Here is an 18,223-nt window from a genome sequence, read left to right on the forward strand (position 1 = left end):
CTTCTAACTGGCCACAGACACTTCACTTTACAGGACACAGCACTACAGTTCTGCCCAAGAAATATCTAGGCATATGTCTGAAGAAAGCATTCTCCAAAAACATCTGCATGCATTTAGTTTTCAAAACAATTTCCTACATAATTTAAACAAGTTTGCAAGGGATCAACATTGTATGCGTTCTATTGATGTCATCGTAATTGTGCTGCTTAAGCATCCACACTCTTAATATTTTAATATTAAACTACTGCCACGACAATAAAACAGCAGTTTAATGGGAGACTAAATGGCTTCTCATGTTTTGATCAAAACAATAGAAATACTGACATACTGTGGCACAAAATTAGTATAAATAGACTTTATTGAAGTCAGTACCTTTGTACTGAAGCCGAAGATTGTGTCTACATAAGCACAAGTTGTAACATTTCACAACTTCTAAAAGGAATGTCAACAATTACAACGATCATGCATACCATGGTCGATAATCACATTTTTAGAAGCATTTTCAACCATTTCTAAAGAAATGCTTATAACATTGTTATATATAGAACTACTTTCAATAAACTGCAAAACATTGATCAGCTTTTCCAGTATGAGCTACAGTGTCAACACAAAAGGGAGGCATAAATGTTTAATTTATGAAATCAGAATGGAATATTTACTGTAAAGAAAAATTAAAAAGCTTTCAAATAAAGGCCATTATTGAACCAAAGTGAAGAGCACAACTTGAACTTTGAAACATTTCATCTCTTAAAGCTGTCCTCTGAATAACTTCAGTTCAAAGCATAAATTCAGTACTGTGAGTATTCCTTGGACTGAAGTTTGGCAATGATGCGATCCAACTGTCTCTTTGCTTCGCACTGTGGAAAATTGCTCATGTCATAATACTGAGGGGCAATTTTCACCAGCCTGTCAAAAAAGGAAAAGTTTGTTACTAATACTCAAACTTTTAAGATGCATCCTACAGAAATTCTGCAACTGAACCAAGGGAAACAAAGATTATCCATTATTTTGAGCTCGTTCTGCAGTTCTAACATTAATGAAGGTTTACACACACATTTAAATCTCAGTCCCATCCCATGCAAACACCCAAGTCCAAAGCAAAAAAGCACACACTTGAGTCTTGCACGATGCTCCCATCCAGCCTCACATCCCTTAGAGGCCCACACTGTGGCTTCAGTACATGCTGTAAGAACCCATACGGAGCTGCTGCTAAATGTCAAAGTCCCCAAGCCACAGAAGTCCACCTAAATATCCGCCTGTGTAAGACTACAGTTCAGCCTTAACTGTTGCAAGCTTAAAAATGCAACCAAGGCCATAGGATCCTGCATTAAGCTATACAGCACTTGCTGAGAAAAAGATTTCTAAGGAAGGATTCAAACATTTTTCCACGGAAATACTACGGACAATATGTATGCTATGTTTTCCAGCTTAGAAATCTTTAAACTCTTTCCACACAACAGCACAATTCTATCATCAATTGAAGAGCCTCCCACGTCCCAAAGCTTACAGCTTGGCAGTTTAAGTACAGCTATTAAGACAGGCAAGCCTATTCAGATCTCTGCTTGTTTGCAGAGGATCAGGCTTCTAATTTCCTTGATATACACTCTATTGATGAATAAATATTATGACAAGACAGGCTGTACTAGTACTACCACCTCTTTCCTTCATGTTTTAAGAAAGTGTTAAATCCTGTTCAGATCCTTCTGGAAAAGTTTGACATTTGCCGAGAGTGGTACTAGATCCTGAGAACAAAAGGCATCTACTGGTACCTCTTAACTTGGGTACACAAGCGGGTGCTAGTACATATCCCCAAACACCGCATCTCCAAGCTGCTCATCCCCAACAGGCTTACCAAAGTAACAGGGTTTAGGTCAAGCATCTCTCTGTGCACTGCATACAGAGCCTGAGCATCCAAGTTTGACACTCAGTTCCCACAGACAGAAACAAGTATCCATGAAGAAAACCTTTAGTTACAAGATCTCAAGTCCATGCCATTGCCATGCCCCAAATGATTTTGATAATATCAGCATCAGGAAAAGTGAAAGGAACTTTTTTTAAATTGAGGTTAAAAAAAGGAAAAAAAAAAAAAAAAAGTGCTTCACAGTAGGTCATGATTGTTTTAAAACTTTTGGCTTACCATTCTGGTTTTATGTCTGTACATGTCCGGATGTAATTCTTTGTTGTGAGGACAAACTCATTATAGAGCACCCATTCTGGTTTATGATCGAGGACAGTGGAGGGATGCAACTGCACCACCTGGTTATCTTTCACTGTTAAGTAATGCCCTGTTCGTTCCAAATGTGCCACCTAAGTAAAAAGACATTCTTTCGTTACCACAGGCAATTTTTAAATGAAGTGATTTCAAGCTGACTGTTAAGTGTTCTATACAAAATACACTACCCCGACTTTTAAACCTCATCTAAATTTGGTACATTACTTGACCACTTCAACAATTCAGGGTTCTTTTTTATAGTCACAATCAAGATGCCAGATGTTTTTGCTAACTGCCATGCTAAGTGTATATTCTAATACACAATTCAAGCAACATATAAGAACACCTGTCACGCAAAGAGAAGAACCATTATTAGAAAAACAGCAATGCAAACAGATTATTGGAAGAGAATATTTATTGGACAAGTTTGTAAGACCACACAAAGTCACAGGTATCTGCTTCAGGCACTTCATTGCTGCAGCCACTGTGGGACCTGTAAGCCACAACGTTACCCTTTCAAGTTTTTATTACTGCAGTGTTTCAGTAGTAATTTAACTGATGCACGTATTATTCTGCAAATCCTCTCACACAGTGGGCCTGAAAAAAATATGTCAGTCCAGTAAGAACAGGAAGTTTAGTATGTCAGAAATAAGAACAGTCTTGTTACAGCATGAGCTTCAGAGCTGGAAAATGTAGGTTCAGCAACACACTTGTGCTATGACCTTGGCGAAAATCGATTAACCTCTCTCTGACTAAGCTTCTTGCTCTATGAAAGGGAATAATGCCTACCTCGCTGAGATACTCCGATACCTAGCTCATTAAGATTTGGTAAAGCAGACAGTTATCCTTAGACAGATATCCTCTGTAAGAACAGTTAATCTAACAGAACAGGTGACTAAAATTAACCTTTTGATACTGGTAATTCAAGATGACCTCAGTACTTAATTCATTACATATACACACACACGTGTACTGTAAAAAGATTAAGCAAGATGGACAATGGCTGAAAGATGTCTGAAAAGATACATTTTTATTAATCATCCTTAGCTGTTCTCCTTTAATATAGGCACTTTCTTGTTTTCTTAATTCCTCTCATCTTTTTTGGTTTTTGCCTAGTCAAAATTAAATTCTATCTATTAGATTAAAATCCCAGGATTTCTAAAGCAGTAGTTACCTCAAATTTTAAGTCAGAATATCTCCTTAGTAACAAATATTTTGAGTGTGCTTCTCTTATGACATAAATATCCAGAAGATGTTTTAGGAGTGGAACAAAGTATTTAAAGTCTGCGAATCTTTTCGCCCAAGATTTTTGAGATTACACTGCTACTTTATTTCAAGTCTGGGGAGCCAACACAGGCTCTTCTAAATGGAGATTAACAGTGCGCTGTCTGTAACGATTTAGGCTTAATTTCACCCAACTCAATCCAATGTTTGCAAAATTAAATAGCAGTATAGCTGCAAACCAGACTAGACTAGAAACTCATCTGTCACAGACCTAGCACAATCACAGCTCACAGCACATATGTTGCTGTGGGATTATGCTTGCTTTGTTTTTGTTTTTTTTTTTTTTTTTAAAAAGGAATTGGGGGGGATGGTGTTTTTTTCCCCTCCAAAAAATCAATTTCATTTTTCAGATCAAAATAAAAGCATGCCATACAAAAATATTTGCGTGCTTTATCAATTTCTGTTCTTCCTATAAAAGGACAGAAGAATTAATTTATTTAGGGTTCAGTCTAAAAAACAGTATGCTGTTAAATTTAAATCAGTACAATTTACTTGCAGTACCTCAGCCTCACTCGCATGTATTACAATAGAAGAGTCTTCTCATCTAGCTTTCCCAAATACATACAATTTCCTTTTCCACATCATCTATAATGATAGTAGGAAGTTGTATTTCATAGTTCAGAATTATGCAAAGTAAACACGTAAAAAGATTCTGAAGTAACTAATTAAGCATACGCAAAGAAAGTAAGTGCTACAGAAAAGTACAGTTAGCTCTTAATTTCCAGGGAAGGACAGCAGCTGGAGTAACACCAATTAAGAAAAAAACATTTCCTTAGAACATGGATATCAGGGATATTTAAGTCACATTTAAGTGGTTACATACTACTTTAACTTCTTTCAGTCCTGGGCTACCCTTAGCACCGAGCACAATATTCATCCTGTTTACACATTTTATTAAGTATGCTTGTTAGTGCATAGACTAGTACAGAATTTCAGGTTCAGTAATGGCAACACTATCGCAAAACACATGCAGTGAAGCAATGGCTCCATAGCAAGCAATGATGATCTAACTCTCAGCTATTACCTTTTCCTGCTCCCCCCTGGCCTGAGCTGTTTCAGCACAGCTGACCAAGCCGATGCTGCTTCTTTTCTAAAGGTATAATTGGTTTGCAGGATCAATATGCTAAAAGCATTTACAACGGGCTCAGGCAAGCACTAAGGCTGACAAAAGGGAATGAACAAGGACACATGGGAGGCAGCATATACACATGCTACTCTGAACCCGCAGCAAGCACCCAGTTCCGGCGCCTGTGAAATACAATATAGTGGTGGTTGGGCCAGACATCCTTCAGAGGTCCCTTCCAACCCCACCATCCCATGATTCTGTGATGTTTTTCAGAGCATGAAGAACATGAAAGTATGAAGACACAAAGCATGTCTAGGAAATGGGTTCATTTTTTCAATCAATATTGGTAGTATGAGAGATACTAGGGAACACGCTTGAACCCTCAGCTCGATCATGTCCATCTATTATGTATTTGTGTCAAAACGTTTGTGAATTAGGCTACCTGAACAAAGAATGGGGTTGTAAATGGAGAGAAAAGTCACTGACACTACTGACTGCACACCATAAGGAGCTATACAAACGTGACTAAAAGGATCAATAGAGAGCCAAGACAGCTGATGTGTCTCTGCAACAGGTTACCTTGCAGACTGGGAAAGCCCACCTGCTGATGATTTAGAGACAACTGCAATGCTTTTATGAACATGAAAACCCACACTGCATGGTGGCCACCATGGCACATGCCACCAGAGGAAAAAGTTTCAGTTCCAAGTTCTCCTAACAGAGGTTTCAAGGATGTCACACAGTTTTATTAAGAATGACACGCTCTCCTCTGAAGTCTTAAGTATACCTGTGCTTATTTATCATGTATCACACATCCTTGAACCTCGAGGACCCAAACCATGGTTCTCTGGTGTAGCCGCAAGAAGGAGATTTTAATTAGCAGTCCTGTTGTCTGACATGTAACTTCCTGTACAGCACAAGTCATTTAATTTCATCCTCTGTAGTGGCCCTGTGTGCGACTAAGCCACATCTTCCAAATAAAGGTTCCAAAGCTTCATTTGAAGACACCACAGGACCTTTAAATTCTAACTTAAATTTTCAACTATCAATTCTTGTTCTGCCTTCACTACTGGAAATACAATGATAAAAACTTAAGTTCTTTAAGTTCTTTAAGACAGATGGCAAATATCAGTTACAAAAAAAAATCACTAGAAGGAAGATGACCCATCTTTGGCATTTGCTTGCTTTTTCCAATGCAATTTTAAGTTTTCTTACCTTACTTCTCGTAGTTTAATTATTTTTTACTATACAGTTGTTTCAGCTACATGTCTATTAACACTTTAAAAATGTCTGAATGTTTAAAAATTGTAAGCTTAGTTTCTCTATATAGTTCAATAAAAAATATTCTATACCTAGTTCTTGAGTTTTGTTGCCAAATTAAGATTTGTATAGGTGTACAATTTTCCAGTCCCTATCCCTTAAGACAGGATATGTCCAAGTATTGTGAAAGCAGTATTTCTCTGATGTATTTTATTTTCAATGAGCAGTTCCTTAGTGATTTTGCAAGTGTCACTCTTGCTCTATTTTATAAATACTTCACATATTCTGATGTGTGATATAGAAACAGTTACTGAAAAAAAGCCAGTAAGTTTTCCATTATAAGAACGGGAAGAAACTGAGGACACAGCACAAAAATTTTATAAGATACTTCTTGTCAGTATCTAACCTCCAGAAGTTCTTCTACACACAGAACTGTTCAGTTTTAAACAATTCTACTATTCCCTTTGCTTATCTATAGCAAATTTACTGGAGTTCAAGTTTGTATTCATATATGAACGGTAAAGAAATGATTTGTCACTGCACATTTATCAGCCCCTGACACACAGCTGAAGGCAGTTTACAGTACTCAGTACTAATTATATAATTAGTACTATTTCAGTAGTTAATATAGGCCTGCACTGCAACTTCAACCATGTCTTGACCAGTACAGAAATTTCCACAGGAAGATTTTACGATTGTTTTTAGTACGCCCTGCAATTATCAAAGTATAAAACAATGCAGTCGTCAAGAACTATTTCAGAACAATGGCTTCTGCTGTTTTTTCTACTAGAGTTCAAAGAATCCACTTCTGCCATGTGTTGCTCACAGGCCTTGGGACATTACACGCAGAGACTATCTAATGTACTTGCACATACTTTGCAAATGCTCAGACAGAATTCCACACATGTTCTGTACTAAGAGGACAAAGAACGATGCATGTATTTCATTACTCAGGTTTTCTGAACAAGAGCCCCCAAGCGCCAAAGCCTAAGTATCTGCTTAGAGAGGGTACAATTTGCACACAGACTACATTTTTAAATACTTCAGCTTCTGGTACATAATATAGCTTTTAAGTATTTAGAAGTTTTCTACTGAAGGTTACTCAAAACAACATGGAATTCATGACAGAAGGTTCAGAGTTCAAGGTCAAACAGGTATCACACTATCACGGAGGTTAGTCAAAAAAACTCAAAATAAAATGGGCTCAAACACATCAAAGGAAAAGAGAAGCTGTTGAAATGGCTTCCAGTCCAAATGCTTTCAACAGGTCTACCACAGCTATCTCTTGATTCAGCCCAAAATTGTTAGGCATTTTGGGTGAGGGGGGTGAGTAAATCACCTGTTGATCACGGAAGCCCAAGGAGACTTCAATTTTCATCTCTGAGCCGACTACTCTGTTCACAGTAAAAATATAAAGCCAGATCTTTAGCTCCCGAGCAGCAGACCAAAAAGCTACCTGTACCAACAGTGCAGTTCCACATCCACAGCAGGAAAATACCTATTAGAGGAAGAGTCTCATGCCGAGTAACATAAAGCAAACCGACAGTGCACAAACACATCCAAGGACATGACCTCCTATAGGTCCAAGCAAATTAAGGAAGCCATAGGGTACACGGCCAAACAAAAGTGCAACTGTGGTAATCTGACCTGCTTCAACCAGCTGGCACCCACCAATGACTGCTGGGCAGAACTGTTCTTTGTCTTTCTAACCATTTACAGAATTAAGGGTGTAGATGGGAATGTGTACTAAAGCAAGATGAAGAAATCATGCCCCAAAAGCAAGGGCTCAACACAACGACTAGCCTGCTTGTCTGAGGAGCTACAGCAAATCTTTAGAACCATTTTAATATTTAAAAGCAGCAACAGCCTTAATCTGCTATTTACATTACAGTGAAATGCAGTTGCTGACACTGATACTCTCGTTTTCCAAAAACCCAGAAACGTGTTTCTGTCACAGACTGGCTGGCTTAGCCCCAGGGAAGGTACTGTTTCCTTAGCAGAGGGCAGGGCCGTTTCAACGCACATGGTTACCCAAGTCTGCGTTCCAGTCAGGATGTGTTAAGTGCACGCCTGTCAAACTGCTTGCCATTCTAACCTGCACAGCGCTGACCAGTGGTTCCCTTTTCAACTGGTACGCTTTTGTGCTCAAATACCCCTAGAGCACAGCCCAAGTGAAAAATTGAGAAATGCCATGGGCACTGCTCAGCCTCTTTAGGATAACAGGGTTGCGTTCTCCAGAAGTGAGACATTAGGCTCTAGCAAAGGCGTTACTGAGATGCATCAGAATGCATGTTGGCTGGGAAAAACATTATCACAACAGTCCAGAGTCCATGAGAAGACTCACTTCCATTAGAGTTTCCGTACCACTAGGTTTGCAAAAGGACTCTTCCAGCCTCAAGGATGAATGCTGAAGAGAAAAAACCCCACAGTACGAAGAGACTATGCTCAAAAAACCCAACCAAACCCCCTCCAAAAAAATTCCAAAGGAAAAAAATGCAGCCTGCATTCTAGCTTAGACACATGCTTAACGTGAAAACCAAAGCACCAGGAGGTAGCAATGGAGACTGGCTTCCATACCACCCTGGTTCAAGGGGCAGATGAGTTACAAACAGCATACATCTTGAGATTTCAGACCTGCTCTAGAATTCATAACTAATAAGATTTAAAATATAAATATACGTATTAAATATATAAACTATAAAACATGCAAAAGAAAATATTCTCCTTCTATAAGGATAACTTGTAATTAATACTTAAATGCAGCTATACTTCTACTTGTATCAGAATACGAATCATGTAAAAACTACATGTTCTGCAGTTACTTTGAAAAGTTTTATGAAGTTACTTCCTCAGCTATTCAGAAGTTAGTATTTAGTTCCTGACTGGTCATGCCAGAAACAGTATTTTGATACTAGTAAGACTGCCTACAACTTCTCTTCCAAATAAGATTTGACTAAAGAATGTACTACTTGACTAGTAACTAAGCAACCTGACAAAGACTAAGTGGTAATGTAGTTAGCCATATATAATTTAAGTAACATTCAGAAAATTTTAGCAACCACACTAACATTAAAAGCCATGTAAACACTGAACTATGCTTCCTGTAAGAACACGCACATACCTGCATGAAATACCCAGTAACTAATGCCTTTCTTATGTTGATGTAATAGTCTCGGCTGGTAAAGTCTGTGCTTCTACGAGGCAAATTAAATCTATCCATGATTCGTGACAGCTGTTGGCGTACGTTGTCTGCAGACATCAGGGACCTGTAGTTAATGAAGTTGTCATAACACCACTGAACCGACTCATGATCTGCAACATGAAAAAACATGAATCAAAAATGAGTATTTCATCCAATTAGAACAAGCAAATAAAAGAGCTACTAACCGATTGATCAGTCAGATGAACCAGAAAAAAGAGATATCCATAAACTTTTATAAATTACAACAGCTCTTAGTTTATTCAGTTGATTTCTTGCATTAGATAACTTGCCAAAATTGTTTTCTATTCAGGAAGCGTGGGGTCAGAAGAAAAGTAGTTTTCTTCCCCCCTCACCAACATATATACACACAATCATTGATGTTTTTTGCTGAAATACCACACCAATGGATTTTGCGTATTTCAAAAAACCATGCCCTGAAACTGGAAAAATCATCTTCCAAACTTGCAGTTTAAAATGTAACTGACTAAGAAACCCTGCACAATCTTTAACAGTAGCATGCAAAGAATACACACAAGAAGATTATACTGTATTTTTGAGAAACCAAACCCTCCTTAACTGTTACTTGAATGCTTAATTTGAGAGCTATACAAACTAATCTAATACTATGCATGACACCTCACAGAAGTAAATGTAGGTGACTGGTAAAACACAGCATCAGTAACAGACATCTATACTCTTAAGTTACTGTTTCTACTACTGATAGCTCTAATAAGAAATCTGTTAAGATAGTAAGCCTAAGCCATTCTGTCAGGATAAGACCCTGCATGTTTAACTCCAGGAAACCCAGTTCTCCCTACCAATTCTGTTACTTTCCAAGTGATGCTCTATTAATCTCATTTTAATAATCCAACAAAACCAGCCTTAAAAAATTAAAACTTAATGCATATCTTGTACAGACAGAAACTATTCTTAGTTTGCATTGGGAAGGAAGGTTACGTAATTTGAAGAAAGTTTAAGTTCAGCATTTTATTTTACAGACTGTATTTAAAATGAAGTATGAACGCAGAAGCTCTTATACATTATACAGTAGAATCATAATTGAAGTACCATAGCATGTTACTTTCTGTGCCATTTGAAATGTGCGTTTTAGATGACTCATAACTGTTTCACATCGTTCTAGATACAAACAGTAGCAGCATTTTGTCTTCTGATCCTGAATCCCAGAAAACCTACTCAATGTCACAGTGAAAGTGAGCAAAGATTATTCCCCAAACAATTCCACCCCTCAGTAACCTCACCATGAAAGCTGTGGCTTTCAGAAACATGCACAAACAAAATGTCTGCAAGACATACTAAAAAGCCAACAGAAAAAACCAGCCAACAGAAGTCTCCGATTCACAGCTTTTTAGACGTTTTTCAGCTATTGTTTTTTAAACAGTTTTGAAGACTTTTGTCTGCAGTTTTACTCTGAAGATACTCTTATTTTGGTTTTCCACATAATGATACAGTTTTAAAATGTTTCAATGTAACATTTCTATATCAAAGCTGCAACAGAAAGGGGCCCCAACTTGTGCTTCTTTTTACTCAGGGTAAAAAGGCTGTTGCTTTTTTGTTTGCTTACAGGAAAATGCAACAGGAGGACCTGATTCACCTGGTTGGCAGTTAAGAGTAATCTTTTTCACTTACCACCAGGATAAGTCACTTAAAAATGACTGCCACTTATGCAGTCATTTTTCAATAGAACCCCTAGCTTCACATGTTTCATTCCTGCCTTTTTCAAGCTGCTAAAACGCACTTCAGCTATGCTGACGAGGACTGTACATTTTCCCTAAAATCCATACACATAAATGAGGTAAATGAAAGAAAGTATCGTATGGCCCTAAGTTCTCGATGCAATACCCCTTTGCCTCTCAGTTCATCCCAAGGCCTTATTACAGAATTCCTAATTGTATTAAAAAGTTAGGAATAAAAAGGGTTTGGTTCTAGGAACTTATCCTTCTCCAAATTCACAGTATTTTCTGCACTGCCTTCTCTGAAAAATTACTAAGCAATTACGCAGGTTCTTCTATAATTAATGGCAAAAAGCAAACTTCCAATATTTCTTAATTATAAGAATGCTTGCTTCCTTCTGTCCAAGGTTACCCAGCATTGATTTAAAAGCCTGGCTTGTCTCCATACTCATCAGTTTATTACATGATCTCTTGGCTGGTTTTTTGGTTTTGTTTCCCCCCTAGAGCAAAGCAGCACTTGAGTAACGCTTTTACATACTTTTAACAAAAAAAAAATATTTTAAGATTACAATAGAATAGCTCAAAAAAAACAAGCTCAAGCCTTTCAACTGTCCTTGGAACCAAGGAACGAAAGCTGGCAGCACAAAGTATTACAAATAATTTTGCTAAAACAGGCACATACTCACTTTGTTTGAAAGCATGGTAGACATTCAGCAACGTCAAATGATCTCCATCTATGTGGGCAAACCTCATCTTGGCTTCATCTGCTGCTTTCTTTGCTTCCGTGGGGCGAACAAAACACTGTGGGACTAAACAAGGTTGGTATGGGCCCAACACAAACGCCCATATCGATGAGTCACGCATTCACAGATAGAGGAACAAGGCCTAGCTAGGTCAGTTCACAGAGCATAGGGCAGGGCAGGATGGCCTCCAACTGCATCTTGGACTGTTTACTACCTTGATTTGGTACATCAACACCTAACCACATCTGTAAGACAAGAGGGTTTCAAAGCTACAGAGTACCTGATTATTTTAATAGAACTATATGTAGGCATCAAAATCTCTAGTCTGAAGGCCATCAATATTGCCTATGTATGCTGGAAGGCTAAACAGATCTTAGTTCAAGACCCAGTGCTGATAGCTCTACCAAGAGCTAGTACCCCACGTAACAAAAATTGCAAATCTGCTTTCTCAGAAAGCCTTTATGGACTGAGTTAGGAAGGAAGTTCTGAAACTGTACTGCACTAGCACAGTCTAAACACACACAAGTTTTATCACAAGTCTGCTACTAGACAGAACACACTAGTAAAGTGAAGTCCTCTTCCCCAGATGGTATTGTTATCAGCACTGGTATACAGAAACATGTGAATGAAGGTATTAAATCTAAACGTTGTGATGGTAGCGGTAGTGGTGGAAGGTTAAACCGTCCTTTGGCACTACTTGAAATAAAAAAAAAATAAAAATTAAAAAACTGCAATGTGATGACCTTTCTCTGTCATTATATTTCTTACATATATCTGACTCAGTCTGACTATTTCAAAAAATTGTGTTTTAACATTCCCTCTCCAAATACAGTCTACCAAAGATCACAAATAGTATTGCAGCCAACTTAAAGGTCTGTCAACATTCTTAGATGTTTGTAATATCAAAACTAATTCACAAGATGTTTGAAGTAGTTACAAGAGATCTTCACTTTATAGAGATCTACAGGAGAAAAAAGTCAGTTTGGTTTTAAGTAGATGTAATTTAATTGGTTAAATTTCAATAAAACTAATGCTAAGTAAGATGCTACACATCCTTTGTCTATTTCCAGCTGCTTGAGACTACATTAGTCTTCTCATAACCAATCAAAGCCCAATCTCACAAGAGCATCTCTTTGTATCCCATCCGTCCCTAACAGATGAGGGCCTTCTTGTGGTGTGGTTTTGCTTTATTTTAAATTCCCATAAAAGCCCCAGAACACCACATTTCAAAAACAGAGCTGAATACTAGCTGAAACTTGAGAAAAATACACACTGCAACAGTGAATCACATGGTAACAAATTAAGATCAATGCATTAAAGAAAATGAAAATGCAGGTGCAAAATAAACACCCTGTATTTTGGGTCTTGTGTTTGAAAACAGAGATAATATAAAGTGTATTTTAATTTCCAAGAGACTAATCAAAGCAAATTCCAAATTGTTCTATCACTGGCTTAACTCACTTTTTTGAATAAGCAACAGCACTTTCTACCCCACAGCAAGATACCATGGCGCTTGTAAAATGAAGTACAATCATTTAATCTGCTCATTAATTCAATGCTATTCTTGCCTCTTTTCTGGTACCTAGTTTGCCATTCAGTCCAAACTATTCACACCCCACGAATTGCTATCCAGAGCCTGAAAATCTTTATGTGGACTTAAGGCACCATAACATACAGCCGTGCCACTGGTTTTAAAAAAACTGTTCAAGTTTACTTTGGGAAATAGTCCTCACAAATATGAGGACTATGGTTTTAAGGGCAGAGTTTTCATTACAGGCCATACATCAACCATCTTCAATCCACCCCACCCCAAAAAAAGTTACTTATGACATTAACTGTGCCTTAAAACAAAAAAGCATCATGCCCTGAGAAAAGGTAAATAGAAAAAGGAGCAAGACAAATCAGTTTAGGACCCCAGACAAAAATACTAGACTTACTGTTCTGTAGTATAGACTGGGGGAAGAGGGGGGGGGAAGGGAAGAGAAAGACAGGCACCAACCTACCACCACCTCCGCAATTAAGTCTACCATTTAATTAAAAAAAAATTAAGATTCTGCCCTGCCCATCTGCTCTGAGTCTGAACAATCATAACTCTGCAACAAACATTATAGCTTGTTCTTAAAAACTTTCACATAAATATACTGTAAGACTAAACTGAAGCAACAGATTTTACACTTAGCCAAAACATTTTTTTTCTCTATTCAACCAAGTTAAGCATGTAACCAGTACATCTGCATTGTGAAAAGCCTGGTAAAATAGCACACCCAAAGGAGTAGCTATGAGTAAGAACATCCCCATTTGATAATAGACTAAATCCTGCTGTTTGTCCTATGACAGTATAGGAACTATAAAACCAAGTCAGTTCTTCCTAACCGGGAAATGAAATGCAAGGCTTGCTTGGTAACCTTTTTCCTCTCATCAAGCTCTCTCAACAAGCAGCACTGCTCTGACGCAGTGCTATTCACATTAACACAGCAGCAAAGTACAGCTGTGCACACAAATTAACTCTTACAAATATACATCCTCCCCCCAAAGTTTCTTTCTTCCCTTTAAAAGAAAGGACTGTTTTACAGGTTTTGCCACTTAATGACTGAAAAATGTATCATTCCTTTTGGAAATACTGGGGTTTATCAAAGTGCAGAAGAATGCACAATACAAAATAGATTTTACTGCCTTAAAAACAGAGTGGTTGAGCTGACATTTCTGGTCCTGACTATGAGCCTAAAAAAAAATTATTCCACTAGTCTGATTTCCACACCACCACCACCCCCAGCAACTTGATATATATATATATATATGTACATATATCACACTTTAAAGTTAGGAGCAAACTGTCTGAAATTTTTATGCATGTTAATTTCTTAATGTTACTATTCATAAGCTTCAAGGCCTGTACATAAACCCATAATGATTCATTGAACCCCCACATGAAGTTTTAAAAACAATGCTAGTTTTATTAGAGATATATTTATATTTATGTTTTTGATGTGGAAAACTCCAATTTTCCCCAAACTGAAGATCTGCATTTTGGTTAGTATCTCTTTCCCTGCTATTACCTGACAACATGGCAGTAATAGATAGGACCTCATTAGAACAGTTGTAGTCACAACTTGCAATAACCATTTTAGCCAGCTGTGGGTCCAGTGGAAATTCAGCCATCATGGATCCCAACTCAGTCAAGTCTCCATCATCATTTAAAGCAGCAAGGTAATTCAAAAGCTCTAAGGCTCTCATCAGAGTTTCAGGAGCTGAAAGGAAATATATTTATATAGGCACATTAATCAAACTGCTATGAATTAGCAAAAAATGAGGAAGCACAGAGTATTATAAGCCATCTTATTTTTGTGTTCTCAGTTTAGCTGATTTCCTAACACAAAATTGTTACCAAATTGTTATATACATCTGAATGTGAACGTACTGGGCAACAGGGGTGGGAAACGCACTTAAGACAGTTCTTAATGGAATAAAAAACTTTGAATATTTGAAGATTACTGCTTTTCAAAATCCAGACAGCAGTGGCATTGTGACATATTCGGTATCATTGTAATATCACATCCTCCCATGCACTGATGCATTCCCTTGTTCCATACAAAAACAGACTGATACAGTTCTAAAATCTCGGTCATGTCAACTTTAGATATCTATAGACCTTCACAAAACTGAGCCTCTAAGAACGTTCTCTTAATCCTGCATTCCTCACAGCAAGTGTGTATTTTACCCACAAAGCAAAACAGAAGGAAATCCAAAAGCCTTCCTGCTAAGCTATTATATATGGTGCACAGCACAAAGAATGCAACTGTTCTGCAGAGCTATTTAAGTGGTTTTTGTTTTGATTTGGGTTTTGTTGGTGGTTTGGTGTTTTTGAGGGGGAGAGGAACAACAACCAATTTTAGTATATTTATATATGGCTGATCTACATTTCTAATTAGCAATATAACCCAGTTTTTTTTAAAGTATATAAGAACATTTAACTCTGTTAGAAGGGAGATGCACATTACCTTTATAGTTTGAGCCAAAACCATGTATTCAACTTCAAAAACGCTAGCTAATTTCTTTACAGACAGTTTTTAACTGATGCACAATCAGAATGTGTAATCAAGGTGATAAACAAAAAACCCAACACCTTATCAAGTACTAGATTTTCTAATGCCCATAATTTTGTCTTATCCTCTGCAGGTAAGAGGCATTCAGTAGATTCCTTGGGTCCATTAAAGGCTGTTAATGTAGACAGAAACATAAAAAGCTTGCTCCAGTAAGACACAGAGCACTAAATTTTAAGATAAAAGACATTCCTATCAATTACAATATAAAGAGTGAAAACCCAAACACTTTATTCCATGTTATTATATAAAATATTCACCAACATAAAGATTTCAGGAGTCAAAATGTAACACTTAGACAAGATAAAACAGAAGCAGATACCTGGAGGATCCATAAAATCAAAGTGCACCAAATCATCTATACCAAGCTTCTTGAGCTGCAATACTACAGATCCTAAGTTAGACCTCAGAATTTCAGGGTATGTGTTGTCCTGGGGCCGGGGACAGAAGAAAAACAGAAAATTCAGAACACTTATTCTTCCAAACACAAACTACACAAGCATTCAAATTCTGATTTTGTTCGGCAGCACGGCACTCAACTACCTGTATTGATCAGATATTCTTAGATATGCAATCTAAAAAAAAGTTATCTTACCTGCATTTCAGTTTTGTAAGCCTTCTCTGTATAAAGCCTGAAGCACTTGCCTGGTCTAGTACGACCAGCACGGCCAGCTCGCTGCTGAGCAGAAGCTTTACTAATTGCAGTCACCAAGAGAGACTCCACTCTGATACGAGGATTGTATACCTATTTGTAAGTGGAATCAGAGCAGGAAAGGAAAAGAATGAACACCACTCAGGAATAAAGACAACTATCTAAAAAAAACCCCAAACCAACAAAAAAATACCCTGTTTTAAACTTCTTTTCAAATACAGTTTCTGACTAGGAAATCACAAGTTGTATGTATTTGAAAGGAGAAAAAAAAAAATTGCTACAATAGCCTCTGGATCAGTGACAGAGCACTTCAAACACAAGCGCCTGGAGAACAGCATTTAAGTTTTATTCATTTGTTAACTCCTGCCAGGCTCCCTGTCCTCCTTAAATGTGTGTATTTTTAGATAAGATTTTCATGGCACGAGGAATGTGTCCAATTTGTTCTACAGAGTGCTAAATGCACTCTTGATGCTCAAATAATTCCATGGAAAAAAAGTTGTCTTGATACAATTATAAGCTTGAATAATCATGTTCTAGAGGTCAGAAAAATCTAGCATTAAGGTTGAACAGAACTGTAAAAATCAGATCAATGACAAAGCAAGACTGTATTTCAAGGGTACATGCAGACTGTCATAGTACAAAATATATGCTGGAATATACTGTAAAACATCCACTGCAGTCATACATAAACAGCAGCCTTGCCAACTCAACAGGACTCATGGAAAAAAGCATACCGTAAAAAAGTAAAGCAGTAGTCAGATAGTAGTTTCAGTTGACCATGTTCTTTGGTCCATATTTTAACACCCTCCTGGTGTGAATAGGTACAGAACATGTACAAAAACTGTATTTCTTATTACAGAGGGTATAAGAACGACTTGTGAAAAAAACTCAGTCTACGTGGTGATTGAAACTTGTGTACAAAGATGCATTTATTGTACTCATGTTCTGTTATATCATTTTACAAAAGTTTAAAAGGCTATATAACTTACTTCCGCATTTTGTTGGTTTTACTTGAGCATTCTCAAGCACAGATACACAGCACAAAACCTCCCTTCTGAAAGTAACTAGGAAATCCATATTCTAGACCCAACTCTCAAAATCCTTACTTTTTTTTTTTTTTAAATAAAATTATTCTGTACCACACTGTTTCCAACTGCTCTAGATATCTAAAGTTTGCAGATTAAGTGCAAACCTATCAGAAGTTAACAACAAAACAACCAAGCTCAAGATTTCAACTGGGGAAAAAACCAACCTATCAGTGTTTACGAAGGGCAGTTACCTGAGCAAACCACATTCCAGTATCTTCCCTACTATAAAGAACCAGAAAACAAAACAGTATTTACCTTCTGTTTTGCAAAGCCAGGATCAATCACAAACACAACACCATCTATTGTTAATGAAGTCTCAGCAATATTAGTGGACACAACAACCTGCGAAAAAATAAAACTGTAAATGAAACTACTTTGTCCTGAAAATCAAGAGCTCTGATTAAGTCTCTGCACCAAGAATTTTCAGCAAACTCTCCTTCGCTTCGTCAGTAACTACCAAAGCTGACTCCAACATTTTTACAGGACAATCTGAAATCAGCCAGATGAACTTCTATTGCAATCAGAGCAATTTTTTCCCCTCAGTTTCTGCTCCCTATGTCTCTATTAAAAACAAATACTAGTTTTGAGTAGAAGAAACAGAAGAGCAAATATTTTACTTAAACACAATTCAAAATTTCTCTCACATCTCTGGCACAAAATAGCATCATCTGTTAATTCAGCTTTTAACATTTTTTAAAAAAAATTAAAAAGCCTAAAGAGGGTAAATAGTTAAATAATATTAAATCAAACATTAGGTAACTAATTATTTAAAAATCATCATTACTGTAATTTTTTTACTTTGTTTGGAATAAAGCAGTTAGCAATACATTCCAGCTGAAATCCTGAACAAAAATATATTTAATTTCAACTTTGGTTTTTTAAGTTACCAGATACTTAAACATCTGTACATATTTTTAAGCCTACA

At 37.2% G+C, this 18,223-nt stretch overlaps 1 protein-coding gene across 1 annotated transcript in view; it reads right to left on the minus strand.

The window, feature by feature from the left end:
• Positions 1-340: 340 nt before the first annotated feature.
• The window catches only part of DHX15 (DEAH-box helicase 15), a 46,218-nt gene continuing 28,335 nt past the window's right edge, over positions 341-18,223 (minus strand). Inside the window, exons 7-14 of the mRNA XM_037390479.1 lie at positions 17,554-17,640; positions 16,154-16,303; positions 15,881-15,989; positions 14,515-14,706; positions 11,402-11,524; positions 8,944-9,134; positions 2,138-2,307; positions 341-906 (exon numbers count right to left, since the gene is read on the minus strand). Of these exons, the coding sequence (XP_037246376.1) occupies positions 789-906; positions 2,138-2,307; positions 8,944-9,134; positions 11,402-11,524; positions 14,515-14,706; positions 15,881-15,989; positions 16,154-16,303; positions 17,554-17,640 (1,140 nt within the window). The 3' untranslated portion in view covers positions 341-788. The remainder of the gene's footprint in view (positions 907-2,137; positions 2,308-8,943; positions 9,135-11,401; positions 11,525-14,514; positions 14,707-15,880; positions 15,990-16,153; positions 16,304-17,553; positions 17,641-18,223) is intronic.

Source organism: Falco rusticolus, chromosome 1, assembly GCF_015220075.1.
Source record: "Falco rusticolus isolate bFalRus1 chromosome 1, bFalRus1.pri, whole genome shotgun sequence".
NCBI classification, from domain to species: domain Eukaryota; kingdom Metazoa; phylum Chordata; class Aves; order Falconiformes; family Falconidae; genus Falco; species Falco rusticolus.